Source organism: Balaenoptera ricei, chromosome 13 (genome assembly GCF_028023285.1).
Source record: "Balaenoptera ricei isolate mBalRic1 chromosome 13, mBalRic1.hap2, whole genome shotgun sequence".
Taxonomy (NCBI): Eukaryota; Metazoa; Chordata; class Mammalia; order Artiodactyla; family Balaenopteridae; genus Balaenoptera; species Balaenoptera ricei.
The window spans coordinates 77,255,491-77,272,656 of record NC_082651.1 but is presented as its reverse complement, the minus strand read 5'-3'; the positions used below and the strand labels follow the sequence as shown (position 1 = coordinate 77,272,656).

At 35.6% G+C, this 17,166-nt stretch overlaps 1 protein-coding gene across 5 annotated transcripts in view; it reads left to right on the top strand.

The window, feature by feature from the left end:
- Positions 1-17,166, top strand: part of SPAST (spastin) — a 53,132-nt gene that overhangs the window by 24,635 nt on the left and 11,331 nt on the right. For 3 of the 5 annotated variants that reach the window (XM_059943644.1, XM_059943643.1, XM_059943647.1), the window contains exons 4-10: positions 1,562-1,657; positions 7,614-7,801; positions 8,631-8,764; positions 9,048-9,141; positions 14,227-14,301; positions 15,505-15,576; positions 17,022-17,097. In XM_059943644.1, coding sequence (XP_059799627.1) covers positions 1,562-1,657; positions 7,614-7,801; positions 8,631-8,764; positions 9,048-9,141; positions 14,227-14,301; positions 15,505-15,576; positions 17,022-17,097 — 735 coding nt within the window. The remainder of the gene's footprint in view (positions 1-1,561; positions 1,658-7,613; positions 7,802-8,630; positions 8,765-9,047; positions 9,142-14,226; positions 14,302-15,504; positions 15,577-17,021; positions 17,098-17,166) is intronic. The other 2 variants (XM_059943646.1, XM_059943645.1) reach the window with 1 other exon arrangement.

Below are 17,166 nucleotides of genomic sequence, written 5' to 3'. Positions count from 1 at the left end.
GAACTTTTTGTTACATTTCATTGAAGAGTTTTAATTGATAAATCAGACATTTACAAATCAGTTCTTTCTAATTTATGTCTTTTACCAACATAAATGGTTTCTTTCTCAATATGGTGATTTGAAGAGTATTATCTTTGAGAAAAATCAGATGACCTACCTGTTAACTAACAACAGAAAAAGGGCTCCAAGATATATTGTATCAGCCAGTTCTAGGATACAAAAGCTGTGCAGTACTTTGTGCTTTGTGCAAAAAGGGTAGCTGCTATTTAACCTGTCCCAAAGGCATGTGTGGTTGTACCATAAACCAAGCATGGCGCCTGCTTGTCTGACATTAGAAATGAAAGTTTAAAAGAGTTAGTATAAATGTGCTACATTTTTGCATATATTCATTGACTTCTTAGTACCGGAGGAAAGAATCAGTAATGATAACTTAGAGTATTTCAACAAAATAAATATGGTCAAAATTGAGCCCTATTATGAATGACGCTCAGAGCAAGTACTTCATGTATTATTTTATTTAACCCTTGAGACCCTCGGAAAACTGACGCTAAAGCACGTTCGTACTAGTGAGTAAGTGGTAGAGTGTTTGTCAAGGTGTTCGTCAGCTAACAGTATGGATTGACTTGACTGGGCAAAGAGCAGTGATGTAGAGTGGCAAGGAAGCTCAAACCGATACACTCTTGGGCTTCAGGTGCTAGACATAGAGACCTAGATCTTGAGAGGATTTGTTGTTGTTATTTGAAGTGGGAGTAAGGTTGAAATAATCCTTTAAAATCTTTGATTAATTTAAAAATAGGCAATATATGTACATGCCACAAAATTTCAAAAGTTAAAGTTTGAAAAGCATCCATCCCATGCTATATGCCCCAGCCACTCATTTCCCATCCCCAGAGGCAGCTGGTATTACCAGTTTCTCTGGGTCTTTTTTAGAGATAATTTTCATATATACAAGTATACATGTGTGTATTTAAATAAATGGTAGGGTACTGTACACACAGTTCTGCAGCATGCTTATTCCATTCTGCTTTATTACATTTATTTTCTGCCTGACATGCATTAATGTAGCTGAATATGGCATTTTCCTAGACACTCCTTACAGTTTCCTTCTGTGTCATTTCTCCTTTCCTGAATGTCCTTTTTTTTTTTAATCTTTACAGATCCCAGCCAACTCACAGCCCACTTCCTCTGTAAAGCCTTTTTAATGTTCTCTTTGTATCTCTATCCTGCTCTCCCTACACAATGATTTGGACATATTAGATATTCAGGAAATATTTGCTGGCGATGGCAGTGATATAGAATTGCCTCAGGTTACTAAACCTGAATAATGCATATTTTGAACATAGTCATTCACTTGTTCATTTCTGTTGCTATTTTAATGTCTGAGTTTTTACTAATTATGTTGTTAAAGGTAACTCTATGTAAATGCCAAACCCTTCATTATGTAATAACTTTGTAACACCTTGAATCGTTTTTCATTTTCACATATACATTTTATTTTTTTATCATGTATTTTTTTTCTTTTTGTTTATTTTTTTCTTTTTTACCCCCCTCTGTTGCATAGAGAAGCTGCAGCCAGTTTTGCAGTTTTCCAAGTCACAAACGGACGTCTATAATGACAATACTAACTTGACATGCCGCAATGGACATCTCCAGTCAGGTGGGTTTAGGTTAACTAACATGTAAAATAATAAAGCTTGCATGCAAAGTAGAGTCTTACTTAACCTGATAAGGTTGATTTGATTTTATAGTGGTAGATTTGATTGGTTTTTGTTTGCACAGGGCTGTGTGGAAAATACAGTAGCCCTATCATTCATGGTGTGTAAACATGTAATAAATAGGGCATAGCCATTCTCAACATGTTATATTTGCATATTTTACAACCTCCAATTTTTGAAATTATAAAATATGAAGGTTCGTTTTCCTAAATTATTAAAATGTTCTTTTGTTTCTATCTTATTTTGAGCTTTTGTGTTTTTTTCTGTGGGTACCTGTACCAAATTTTTATGAAGTAGTGTTTATTGAGACAGAAATTTTAATTTTTCTTTGTTATATACCAATTTTCAATGCATATATATTTTCATTTATATAATACATGAATGTTTTATCATAGCACTTGTTAGAAAAAGTTTGAAGCTGAATTCACATAGTGAGGAGAAGCATTAGAATACTATTTTTCGGCGGTCCCACCTCCTCGCCCAGAACAGAGCCCGCGTTTCCGCAGAGCTGGAACTCCCGGCTCGGGGTCTCTTCCCTCCGCCGTCACTGAAGTGCCCCGGAGCCCGAGGGGAGGGCAGCCTCACTGAGGCTGCCGGCTCTGGAGGGGCCCCGGCGGCCGAAGCCGCGACAGTCCTGGGGACCGCGGGCCGGTTGTTTCAGCAAGTAACTTAAAGACAAAATGGAAAGACAAGGAGGTTTGTGCCTGAGATCATGTTGATGTGAAACCAGGGATGGCCACCTTGTGCCAGATGAATGCACAAAGAAGAAGTGGTCCATGTACACAATGGAATATTCGCCATGGAAAAGAATGAAACACTGCTCTTGCAGCACCATAGATGAGCCTAGAGATAATCACAGAACATGAGGGGACACGGGTTCGATCCCTGGTTCAGGAGGATCCCACATGCTGCGGAGCGGCTGGGCCCGTGCGCCACAACTAATGAGCCTACGCTCTGGAGCCCATGAGCCATAACTACTGAGCCCATGCGCCACGGCTGCTGAACCCCGCATGCCTAGAGCTCATGCTCCGCAACGGGGGAGGCCACGCAGTGGGCGGCCCGTGCACCGCGGCGGAGAGTGGCCCCCGCTCACCGCACCTGGAGGGAGCCCACGGGCAGCAGCGAGGATCCAACTCAGCCAAAAATAAATAAATAAATAAATAAATATTAATTAAAAAAAAAAAAAGAATACTATTTTTCTTTTTTTTTTGTCCGTGCTGCGTGGCATGCAGGGATCTTAGTTGCCCAACCAGGGGTCAAACCCTACCCCACTGCAGTGGAAGCACGGAGTCTTAACCACTGGACTGCCAGGGAAGTCCCCTAGAATACTATTATTTACTATGGGTTAAATTTGTTTTCCATAAACTTTGGTCATCACATCAACTCCTACAGAAAATTAAATGCTTTTTTGTTTTGTTTTGTTTGGGTGGTAGGATCTTCATTTCCTAGGTTCTCTGACATCTTCTCTAGTTTTATTGGTAACTTTTTCAGAATTCGTTCTGTGTCCAGTACTTAAATTTTATTAAAGTAAATATTACTTTGTTCAAATTGTAGCAGAAAACCCTTAGTATAGACTATAAAACAACTGCTTTCTTTACTCATATGTGATTTTAAAAAGTTTCGAGATTTATTTTTTTGTTTGTTTGCTTTTTTCATTTTTATTGGAGTGTAGTTGATTTACAATGTTGTGTTAGTTTCAGGTGTACAGCAAAGTGAATCAGTTATACATACACATATATCCACTCTTTTTTTAGATTCTTTTCCCATATAGGCCATTACAGAGTATCGAGTAGAGTTCCCTGTGCTATACAGTAGATTCTTATTAGTTATCTATTTCATATATGGTAGTGTGTATATGTCAATCCCAATCTCCCAGTTTATCCCCCCCCCGATATGATATTTACCCTTCTCTGTCTAACTTACTTTACTTTACTCAGTATGACAATCTCTAGGTCCATCCATGTTGCTGCACTTGGCATTATTTTGTTCTTTCTTATGGCCGAGTAATATTCCATTGTATATATGTACCACATCTCTTTAAAAAAATATTTATTTTATTATTTATTTATCTATTTGGCTGCGCCAGGTCTTAGTTGCTATACCACATCTTCTTTATCCATTCCTCTGTTGATGGACATTTAGGTTGCTTCCATGTCCTGGCTATTGTAAATCGTGCTGCAATGAACAAGATTTCAATAAAGAAGAAATAGTGTGAGTGGTTTTCTTGGGATGGAAGAGACAATTGGTCATCAACTCTTTCCCTTGTGGCTTCACCTCTTCCTTAAGGAGTTCTCACTCTGGTTTGGTCTTCCACTACAGAGCCCCACCTTAGTAACTACGTTCATTTTCCCATTCCTTCGTGTATCTGATTTAAAATAACCTTTTCAAGTATAGAGAAGTATTTTGTCTGTTTCTTTTAGCATGTTTGTGAAGGGCTGACGTCTTCATAATGAACTGTTTGAAAAAACAAAGAAATGTAAGAATGCACCACGTGTAAATAGTGAAGTTTCCAAAATACAAATTTGAGATCCTAATAATCCTGCCTGAGTAAACAGCAAAATTTTCTAGCCCTGAGGAGCTGGTATGCCTTTCCCTTGTCATCTTGATTTTCTTCTACTTAATTCCACATGTGAGATACTATTGTATTTTTCTGCCATGTTGGGGGACAAAGCAGCTTTCTCTTCTGGGACCCATTAAAAAAATCAAACTGTCTTATTTTAAATACCTAGTTACCAGTTCTGTTCTTTTTTCTTGTTGGGGGGACATACTGACTTCACAGCTAATTTATGCAGCACTGGTGTTTGATTCCTGTTGAGCCTTAGTGAATCAGCTGGCTCATTCATGCCTAGTTCATTAGTGTCACCCACTTATGGAACATTCTATGATGTTTCACTTGGATGAGTTACTTCTTCTCTCTTAGGAAGCAGATATGCCAAAGTCTGCTTAATACTTTATGTGTTATCTACAATGTCCAGTTTTCAAGTCAAAATTATTAGCCGTGCAAAGAAATAGGAAAGTGTGACCCTTACTCAAGAAAGAAATCAGCCTGTAGAAACTTATTCTTGGCTGGGCCCACATGTTGAATTTCGCAGATAAAGACTTCAAAGCAGCCATTATAAATATGGTCAAAGAATTAAAAGAAAATATGGCATCTGTTAACAAACCTGCAATCTTAGCAGAGAATATAAACTAAACAATAAAAATAATGGAAGTTTTAAAGTTGAAAAGTACAGTTGGTGAAAAAAATTGCTAGATAGCCTCAACAGCAGATTGGAGATGTCAAATGAAAGATTCAGTGACCTTGAACTTAGATCAATAGAAATTGCTAAATCAGATGACTCCAGTATTCAGAAAGCAGATTAGTCATTGCTTAGGGCCAGGGGCAGTAAGAGGAATGGAGTGCAAATGGATACAAGGAAACTTTTGGCTATGATGGAAACATTTTGTATCTTGATTTTAGTGGCTATTTTGCCAATATATTATACATTTTAAATGCATGCAAAAGATTATACATAGATTATACCCTAAAATGTTGATTAAAAAATACTGGAAAGGTTTATAAAGAAAAATAATATTCCCCTTCCCACCTGTTATATCTCCCTTTCTTACCTGCACCCCTAGTTTGGCTCCTCATACAATATTTAACTCTTTGCTACTTTTTCTCATGCTCATTATACTTTTAAATATTATGCTTTTATTGCTATTCCTGATTTATGAGTTTTTGATATGTATTGACTTCTTTTTTTTATTTATTTATTTATTTATTTATTTATTTATTTATTTATTTATTTATTTACTTATGGCTGTGTTGGGTCTTCGTTTCTGTGCGAGGGCTTTCTCTAGTTGTGGCAAGTGGGGGCCACTCTTCATCGCGGTGCGCGGGCCTCTCACTATCGTGGCCTCTCTTGTTGCGGAGCACAGGCTCCAGACGCGCAGGCTCAGTAATTGTGGCTCACGGGCCTAGTTGCTCCGCGGCATGTGGGATCTTCCCAGAGCAGGGCTCGAACCCGTGTCCCCTGCATTGGCAGGCAGATTCTCAACCACTGCTCCACCAGGGAAGCCCCTGTATTGACTTCTTTTTCAGGTAGAAGAAGGTTTAATTCTCTTACGCCACCATTATCCTTCATTCCGTGTGTGTGTGTATATATGTACATATATATGTGTATATATATCACTGTTTTTAGTTATATTGAAAAATTATATTTCATATTATTAGTAACTTAGTAAATATTGTTTACCCAAAGAAAAATAATATATTTTAATTATTTGCCCTTTTGGGTTTTTCCTCCCCCCACATTGTCTGATTTTTTTCTTGCTCTCTAGCTTCATGTTACAGTTTTTTACTCCTTTCTGTGTTTAATTTGCTTTTTTTTTTTTTAAACATCTTTATTGAAGTATAATTGCTTTACTTTAATTTGCTTTTTAACTACAAGACCTCCTTTAGTATTTCTTTTAATGAGGGTTTGTAGATAGTAAACTCTCTCAGCCTTTCTAGTGTCTGAAAATACCCTCATTCTTATGTGACTGGTCACCTGAATATAGAATAAATGAAAGTTAACATTGTTTTTTCCTTCAGCATTTTGAGCATACTCCATTGTCTACTGACCTTTGTTATTTTTATGAAAAGTCTGCTGTCATTCTCACAGTTCCTTATGAAAATTTCTATCCATTTGTAATCTTAGGACTGTATATTTTCTGTTTGAAGAAATTCTTCTCCGGTCTCCTTTTTTCCCTCTGAAATGCATGATACCTATCATCACCCTAGACAGATCTTGCTTTTATTCACACCTTGGCTTTTCCTTATTGTCATTCCCTTTTCTGGATTGCTTTCCTGCTTCTTCCTATAGGGTCATTATCCATTAGTTCCTTGAACATATGGTACAGAACTTTGCATTTGTTTACTAGAAAAGAACCCTTGGATCTTAATTCCCTGACCAGGATCTAACCTGCTCCCCCTGCATTGGGAGCACGGAGTCTTAACCACTGGACCGCCAGGGAAGTCCCTAATTTACTGTACTCTTAAGTTCCCTTCTTTTGTTTCCTTAAACCATATTAAGGGATTTGATGACAAGAGCAACAATAAGGCTTTTGTCCTTCAGCTAGTCTTTTCTCTAGGCTACTCTAATTTGCTGACTGATTTAACATCTGTCTTCACAGTGAACATTGTTATTCATAAACTCTGATGTTTGTTATATAGTATATGAAAATATTATTTAGAAGCAGTGAGATTTGAACATTCAAAAGTCTGTAATTTATGTAGAAGAGCACGGTAGCTAGGTCAGGTAACCTTTTAGATTTAATTGAAGGTGTCCTATATGTGTTTATTTGCATAGATAGAGGATAAAATACTTGGCGATTTAACCATATCTTTATACCCTTTAAATTAAAATTATTTTTTAAAACCTTTGGTGGCACAGACTGGACTTTCATACTATTTTGTAGTCTTAAAAGTTTGGAACGAAGTGCTATTTTTTTTTTTTTCTCCATACAACCTATCCCTAATGCCTTTACTACATTTTGTTTGTTTAATTTTTGGCAGCTTTTAAACAAAGAAAAAAAAGAAAATTTTGGCAGCTTTATTGCTTGGTACCTTTTTTATATCCTCCTCCTGTCCCCACAAATAAAGTTATTTCTTTTTATAGCAAATACATATTCCTTATAAGAAAATTATAATATACATCAGGAAAAGGAAAAAGCTAAATAACCCATAATCTTGCCCACACCCAGTAATAACCCTTATGAACACCCTAGTATATATTCTGATTGAAATCTTATTTTGAAATATTGTTGAAGTAAAAAACAATTAGTTTTACAAATTTGTACTGGTCTTTATATTACTTTTTATAATGTTTAGCCACAATTTTCTAACCATGATGATTTTATTTTTTTCCTTGATAGAAAGTGGAGCTGTTCCGAAAAGAAAAGATCCCTTAACGCACACTAGTAATTCACTGCCTCGTTCAAAAACAGTTATGAAAACTGGATCCACAGCTCTTTCAGGCCACCACAGAGCACCTAGCTGCAGTGGTTTATCCATGGTTTCTGGAGTGAGACAGGGACCTGGTCCTGCAACTGCCACTCATAAGGTATTTGGAGACAGTAACTTTAATTGCTATGCTGTTGCAAGTAGAAAATTTTGAACATGATATGCTTGCTTAAGTTTATTACAAGTACTTTATAATACCTTAGATAATTGATAAGTTTCTACAACATTGAATGAAACTTTTTTTTTAATTTAGATTTTTAAGACTCTAAGTAGTAGAGGCAACTTGCTACTAAAAAGCAAATGTTTTTTTTTCTCTATTATTTTTTAAGCAAATTTTTTTTAACTCCTTTTGGTCCTAAATAGGTTAATAGTAAGTTTGCTTATCCAATCTGTTTTGTATAATACTGTATAATTCTTTTTTTAAAAAATTTATTTATTTATTTATTAGGCCACACGGTGCAGCTTGTGGTATCTTAGTTCCCTGACCAGGGATTGAATCCGAGTCCTTGGCAGTGAAAGCGCTGAGTCCTAACCACTGGACCACCAGGGAATTCCCTATAGTTCATTTAAAATTTGTTATTCTTTTAATTATTTAAATCTACATAAATGTTTTATAACATTAAACATACATAGAGTTTTGTTACAATTCTAACAAGGATCAAAATTGTATGACTGCATTGTGATAGAGCCTTTTTATTTTATAGTAACTGAATCTCTCTGGATAAAATCTTCTATAAACCCACTTCATGCCAAATGTAGTTCTATAGTGAATGCCATTTTATCTTGGAGTAAATATACAATTTTTGGATTTTTATATCCATTTTTTGCTACTTTTAAGCCTTTAATTCTGTGAACATTAAGGTTGACTCACATGTGAAAAGTGTAAACATTATGTTGTGTTTTCACATTAAAATTTTGTGTCCTTCAAGAGTACACCAAAAACAAATAGAACAAATAAACCTTCTACCCCTACAACTGCTGCTCGTAAAAAGAAAGACTTGAAGAACTTTAGGAATGTGGACAGCAACCTTGCTAACCTTATAATGAACGAAATTGTGGACAAGTAAGTTTTGTCATCTAAAGTGTTTTATGGGGTTTTAAATTTCTTTTTATTTATGAAATATATCATGAGTGAAATAGATAATATATATACCTTGTCTAATTTACATATGTAATTTTTATGATGGTTTTCAATTACTGTAAATGTAGAAAACCATTGCTTTACTGATTTAACTATAGTTTCACAGTTAACATAAAAATGGCTATGTTACATAGAGCTTAGACTTAATATTATAATAACTGAAGTATATTTCTGTTACGGAGCTAACTGAAATTCTGTTTCTTAGTGGAACAGCTGTTAAATTTGATGATATAGCTGGTCAAGAGTTGGCAAAACAAGCATTGCAAGAAATTGTTATTCTTCCTTCTCTGAGGCCTGAGGTAAGGATTTTATATTATCATTTTCCTATAGCATCATCCATTACTGAATCCATAGTACAGTAAAGAAGTGTTTGAGCTATACTAGAATGATTAGTTCATATAATAGTAGATTAGATGTCTTTTAAGGGAAAAAAACATTAGCAGTTGATGTTGACTAGTTATTTATACTGGAGAGGAGAATAAATATAATGGTTCCTAATTCCCAGTCCATTTTTAATTAAATTTATAGGAAAAGTAGGTAACAGGAAATAATTTTTATATCAAGGTAAGAGAGATTTAAAGTTAAGAAAGAATCCGCCTGCCAATGCAGGGGACACGGGTTCGATCCCTGTTCTGGGAAGATTCCCACATGCCGCGGAGCAACTAAGCCTGTGTGCCACAACTACTGAGCCTACACTCTAGAGCCCGCGAGCCACAACTACTGAGCCGGTGTGCCACAACTACTGAAGCCTGCACACCTAGAGCCCATGCTCCGCAACAAGAGAAGCCACCGCAATGAGAAGCCTGCGCACCGCAACAAAGAGTAGCCCCTGCTCACCGAAACTAGAGAAAGCCCACGCGCAGCAATGAAGACCCAACGCAGCCATAAATAAATAAATAAATAAATATGTAAATAAATAAATAAAAGAATTATTTTCAAGATATTAAGTCATCAAAGTAAGTGGAGAGCTGGTGAATGATGGGTAGGGACCTCACCTTTTCATCCCTTATTTTTAAACTCACTGAGGAAGTTAGGTAATCTTGCAATTGATAATAAATATTTAATTTTCCACACATAGCATTGTTTTTCTTTCTTTCAGTGCTTCATTCTTTTTTATTGGAGTATAATTGCTTTACAATGTTGTGTTAGTTTCTGCTGTACAACGAAGTAAATCAGCCATATGTGTACATATATCCTCTCCCTCTTGGGCCTCCCTCCCATCCCCTCCCATCCCGCCCATCTAGGTCGTCACAGAGCACCAAGCTGAGCTCCCTGTGCTGTATACCGCAGGTTCCCACTAGCTATCTGTTTTACACATGGTAGTGTATTTATGTCAAACCTAATCTCCCAATTAGCATTGTTTTGGATTCTCACAATTCACGGATTGCATGTTTGATGCTGTTCTGAAAATATTGCAAAAAATAAATATGAGGATCCAGTCTGGATTAGTTATTTCTCTTCTCCTAGAACTTTCAAGTCTTAATGGACTCATTTACAAAATCTCGTGAAAATAGATGTTATATGGCACATTGTGATGAATACGCTTTTAAATGAATGTGTAAAGCTTGTGTGGCTCTAGTTTTCTATAGTCTATGTCACTCTCATACTACTTTCATGGTGTTTATAACTTGTGAGTACCAACTATACTGAAACTTACTATTTTTTGAGTCTGCTTTCTTTATTTTTACTTCTTGCCCACTCTAAGAAGCAGTGTGCATGAAATCACTGGTCTAATATACTAATTGAAATTTTCCTAATACACAATAAAATAGAGAATTATTAAAATAGAAGGCATTTGTCCTTATATGAACCAAATTTATCTCTTGTAGCACCTCAGGCCACACTTGGAGGAAACATATTATAGCTTGTATTTGGGCTTACTTTTTGCCTGGGGTTATGTAAGAGTAGTAAATGTAGCAGAGTGAGTATTGACAAAAAAATGCTTGTTGAAAGAACTCATATAATTGTAGACCTGAAAAGGATCTTAGCAGTCATCTAGTCCACTTGTGGATAAAGAAACTAATCCTGAAATCTAAATTTCTTGCTCAACATTATAGTTAAGTGGTGGTTCTAGGAAATGAAATAAATAAGATTCCTAACATTAGACTGCCGCCTCAATGCTATAACTGCCAGCTAATTCTTAAGTATGGATTTTAGTATTTATTAAGTGGTATGCTTCTTAGGGTACAAAAATATATCTAAAATTGTAAAGGTAGTAAGGAAATATTTGGACTGTGCTAGAAGGCATTCAGCTTCTGCTCTACCCATAGCTTTAGGGAACACATCTAAAGTGGAAAGTGAGGTCAAACAGCATATGACTTTGCATTTTGGCATATTTCCATGGTGGCGCTATAATATTAGAAAAAACTGGAATTTCAAAGTTGAATAACCTAGCCTTGGGAGGGGCAGAAACCTTAGTAAATGTACTAAATTGGAGCTTGAGGAAGGACAGAATTTGAGGTAGACCCAGACCTCAGGGTTTGGACCATTTGTCTCCCTGTCTCCACACCTGCCAATTGGACCATTTTTATAATTCTAGTTCAGATTCTAATTCAGAAAAGGAATATGATTGTTCTAGCTCAGCTTTTCACAGTAGACCCATAAAATGGATCGTGGTAAGCCGTGAATGGGTCAGACTTATTTCATAAAGCATCTCCATTGTGCAACAAATCAGCTTTATTCATAATTGTCCACAGTGGGGAGCTTGCATGGACCACGGTGGGGACATTGTTAGGCTAGATTGGAAAGTTGGGTATGACAGGCATCATGACGAACTTATTCATTCTTTAGCATGCTAGAATTTTTATTTCATCATAGAAACGCAGAATCATAATTAAGTCACCGAACGCTAAAAATGGCTTTAAGGAGATAATATTAAAAATATATGCTTGAGTTAATTTCTTCTCAGAATTACCTAAAGCAAGTACTTTAACCCTTGTTCATTCATGAAGTCATGGACCTGGAAAGGACATTGAAAAAACTCTTGTCCATCTCCCTGCCATCAAATAGGACTATGTTTTAAATATTTTAAAAGTAATTTTTAAAAATCACAAATATTAATCTTTGAAACAAGTTAAAACTGTAAGAAGAATATAAAATAAAACATACCTTCCGACCCCAAAGTAGTACATTTCAAAGTATATCACAATGATCTGTCTACATACTTTTCTCAAAAATTTGACAACGAAAACATATATTCTTCTGTCCTATTTCATAGACCTCTTTCATATCCTGTCCACCTTATTTGTCAGCATTTTTCTGAGCTCTTGTGTTTTTTTTTTTAGTTTTTGAATTTAATTTTATTTATTTTTTTATACAGCAGGTTCTTATTAGTCACCCATTTATACACATCAGTGTATACATGTCAATCCCAATCGCCCAATTCATCGCACCCCCACCCCCACCCGCCACCGCTTTCCCCCCTTAGTGTCCATACGTTTGTTCTCTACATCTGTGTCTCAATTTCTGCCCTGCAAACCGGTTCATCTGTAGAACTCTTATGTTTATTTTGTTATCTTGCTGCTTAATAATAGCATTTTCTTTCAGTTTTCTAGAAGAATGTGACTGTTCTCCAATTTTAAAAGGTTCTACCTACTACTAAAATTTCCATGAATTTCTAAATATGTTATCTTTCATTATACCAGCTTGAACATTTGCTTTTTTAAAAGTTTTTGAACTTACCTCTTTAAGTAATAATCTTATAAAGCCAATTCTTTTTTTTTTTTCATGTAGAATCTTTAACTTGATGAACCCTTAGCTCCATTATATCACACATTCCCTACCCCATCCTCCCAGTGTAGTATATCATTGCTGAGGTTAAATCAATATTTATTTCTTGTAAATGTTAAGTACCAAGCTGAGTAGGATAGTGTGTTTTTTTCCCTTGTATAGGTTTTTTTTCCCCCTACAGTAAATAGTTGTGTTACTTTTTTGTTTGCTTAGTTTTCATCTTACCAATTGTCAAACCAATTTGAAAATTCATTAGCTCAGTTTTTTTTTTTTCTTGGAACCCCTTTGCCTGGAACCACTTTTTTCTGTTCCATTCGACCAGTTGTTCTTATTTCATAGCTGTTCTATAATCTTGCTTCACCATCATCATGGAACTTATCTTTGTCTTTCTATTTTAATGGATCTCTCGGTTTTTTGGATTCCCTATTTTCTCTTTCATGGTTTATTTTCTCATTTTGATGGCATACATCCTCCTGTAAGTTCCTGAGAAAGGGTCATGTGAGACAATATTTTGAGATTTCACACATCTGAAAATATATTTAATCTACTGTCTTCCCTTGTTGATAATTTGATTAGATGTCAAGATTTAGGTTGAAACTGTAATGGTGGATATGTGACACAAATCGTGAACCTAATGTAAACTATGGACTTAGGTTAATAGTAACATATCACTATTCATCAGCTGTATTAAATATACCATACTAATGCAAGATGTTAATAATAGGGGAAATGGGGGAAGTGAGGAGTTATGTGGCAACTCTCTACACTTTTCATTAAATTTTCTGTAAACCTAAAACCACTCAAAAAAATATTCCATCTTTAAGTTGAATATCAACCGCTTCATATGGTTCAACTTAAAAGTACATACACTTTCACTATTAAGTAAAGTGTTATCAGTCGGGTGCTTCACCCTTCATTCCTGCCATGCCTGGTGTCCCAGAGTTTGGAGACTCTGGTTAAATTTCTCTACAGAATAAGACGTCTGCCTCCTTTGGTTATGGAAGAGGAGTACTTGCCGGAGTGCTCTTTGTGGGGGCAAGAGCATGGGTTCCATTGTTCCTCATACAGACTTTGAATCAGTTCCCCTGTTTTTGGCCAGCTACCTTACTGCTGCTTTCTCTGATACCTGGTGCCTCCAGTTCCTGAGCTGTTCCAGGGTTTTTTGTTCTCATCAGCTTGCTCCTTGTATCTAGGTATCCCTTCACAAGCTGGCACTTAGGTTTTAGCTCCTTCAACTCCGTTAAATAATTTACCACACTTTATCAGCTCTCCATCTACAAAAATTTGTGTCCTCTGTTGTCTCCTTTTGTAATTTTTTGTTCTGTTTTGAAGAGTTATATCTTTTTTATTCACTTACTATTATTTGGTGAGATTTCTAAAGGAAGTAGAGAGGCATACTATGTTCAATATGTCTTGTTTAACCAATCTGCTTTCATTTTGATCAATAAGGGTTTGGTTTTAATTCATTTTGTTTTCTTCTGTTTTTAGTAATTATTCTAATTTATTGATTATGTGTTCTCTTTAGAGCTCTGGGCATCTCTCTTTGGGAGGATGCTATTGAAAGATGGTGCTTTTTAGATAACAAATAATACTTAAAATGTCTGGAAAAAGTGTCTCCAGAATCATGGTTGTGAAATAAAGTGTATATTTTTAAGTTGTTCACAGGGCTTCGAGCTCCTGCCAGAGGACTGTTACTCTTTGGTCCACCTGGAAATGGGAAAACAATGCTGGTAAGAATTCTTTTTATTTTTATTTTTTAAACTTTAAAAAAATGTATTTATTTATTTGGTTGTGCTGGGTCTTAGTTGCAGCATGTGTGCTCCTTAGTTGTGGCAGGCGGGCTCCTTAGTTACAGCTCACTGGCTCCTTAGTTGTGGCATGCGAACTCTTAGTTGCGGCATGCATGTGGGATCTAGTTCCCTGACCAGGGATTGAATCCGGGCCCCCTGCATTGGGATTGCAGAGTCTTAACCACTGGACCACAAGGGAAGTCCCAAGAATTCTTTTTAAATTTGCATGTTCTATTGAGATATTAGGGAGATAATATGAAAGAAGAAACTTTTCATTGTCCCTGAGTCTATTATTTATGACTTGCCTTTGCTATAATATACTTTTTTTTTTTTTTTGGCCGCACTGCATGGCTTGCGGGATCTTAGTTCCCTGACCAGGAATTGAACCCAGGGCCACAGCAGTGAAAACGCCGAGTCCTAACCACTGGACCACCAGGGAACTCCCAATTTTTAAACTAGTTTTTAATGATGAAGTAGGTGGAAACCCACATACGTTATCTTCCGTAGTAGTTTGGGTTTGGCTAAATTTAATAGTGTAATTTTCATTATTTTCCCAAGTTAAATAATAAAATTTTACTGTAGAAGAGCTTACCTTACTATATTGAGTATCTTCCTAATCTTTGATTTTTTTTCTTTTTACTATTGTAACAGGTTTATTTAAATAAAATAATCAATGATACAGATTTCTTTTTTTTTTAAATTGAGGCATAATTGACATACAACAGATTTTTTTTTTCTGTATCCTTTTGCCAAAAGTTTTTGCTAGGATTTGGATATCTTTCTCCTGCATAGCTCTCCTAGAGGGAAAACATAAATAGGGAAAGAGTAACTTTTTCCCTTAGCTGTTTGTCTTTCTCCAAGCAGTTATCTTCTATAACTAGGAAGAGAATAATACCCTCTTTTTTTTTTTTTTCTTTAACCTCTCCCTGTCACTTCTTAGAGAAAAAGAGAGTGGAAAGAAGCATAGCTCTTCCTAGACCTTTCCTCATTGCTGAGAAGAAAACACGTTGATTGCCATATGTTGAGAATTGTGTCATAGCTTATATTTTTAGGAAATCTTTTCTAGAACTTAAATTGATCAGATGTGGTTATCTTTTTAAAGCAATTGAACTAATACAGTATTTACCCTTGTGATTTTTAAAGGCTAAAGCAGTAGCTGCAGAATCTAATGCAACCTTCTTTAATATAAGTGCTGCAAGTTTAACTTCAAAATACGTGAGTGTTCTTTTTCCAGTATTGTCATGTTTTAAATTACTGTCTAAACGTTACTGTGTTAAGTATAAATGGTAAGAACATTACACCAAAATGTTTTTCTTTGAGTTTTATGTATATTATTTAGATATGCTGAATATCAGTCTTCAAAGTAGAAAGTTATGTGCATTTGCTAGGCTCTTTTAAAATTGAAATTATTCTGTTAAATACTGTATTTGTTTGCTAGGGCTGTGTATTAAAGTACCACAAACTGGCTGGCTTGAACAATAGAAATTTATTATCTTGTATTTTGGAGGCTAGAAGTCCAAGATCAAGTATTGGCTGGGGTCTTAATTTTGTAAAGTAATTAAAAATAACTATAAAATGATACTTTTCCTGATTAAATTTTGCTTCCTGTGTGAAATTTTATAAGTAAAATTGTTATTAAAGTAGGTTTACCCATATTATGCACATACTGTAACAGAAAGCACTGTCTTGGAAGCTAGGACGTAGGGATTCCAGCCTAACTTTTGCATGCCGAGCTGGCCTTAAGAAAGTATCACTTTAGGCTTTACTTCATTTATTTTTTTAAAATATAAACCAGGTTCCATTTATTAAATACATAGATCTTCTTTCAAATTCATGTACAAGATTTGTTAGCAGTTATGAATCAGTCTTACTATATTTACTTCACTTATAAAGTGTTGATGTCGTAAGAGGTGATCTCTTGCAGTTCCTTCCGGCTCTGAGAATATTTGTTTTGAAGATTCTAAATCTGGGGCCTTTCCTTTTTTCTTTTATTTAATTTTCAATAAAAAGAATAGATGCCACCTAGAGAACAAAATAGTTTTTGTAGTAGATTACCACAAACCTCATGACTCTTGCGTTAGATGCTTTGGTGCATAGAATGGCTTTAGTATAGTATTTCAGCCCCTGGGAATGTCTTAAGGAGTGTTCATAGACCTCCTGGACTACCTAGAAATACGTTGATATTTATTGACAGTGATATTGTGAGAATGGGTTTTCACGATGTTCTCAGTAGAGCAAGTTTTATTTAGGAGAGCATTTTCCAACTTACCTGCTTCTATAAATATACCCTGCAACCTAGGGCTTAAGAATACGTGCCGCATCTCTCTCTTCTCTAGTATTCCCTCTTTCTCAGTAGTTAGACCCCAATAGCTATTCCATTCTCAAGTCTTAGGAGTGCAGAGTGAAACAAGACAGAGATATTTTTCATTTTTTAAAGTACTCACCAGACCGTCTTAAATAATAAATAAGTAGTCTATTTTCTAAAATTATAAGGGACAATTCAGTAACACCCCCATACCCCCATTCCTTAAACCAAATCTTTGGTTGTTGCAAAGAAAGGAAATTAAATTCCTAGGTTCTAGACTTTTAATAGTGAAATTTAAAAAGCTGGAATAATCTTGCATTTTATGGGTATAACAGTGTATAATGCCTTGTTTTAGGTGGGAGAAGGAGAGAAATTGGTGAGAGCTCTTTTTGCTGTGGCTCGAGAACTTCAACCTTCTATAATTTTTATAGGTAAGAACATGTTTTCCAACAACTTAGTTGAGCATTTGTAAAATTCCCTTTTCCAAATGTGAGGGATAT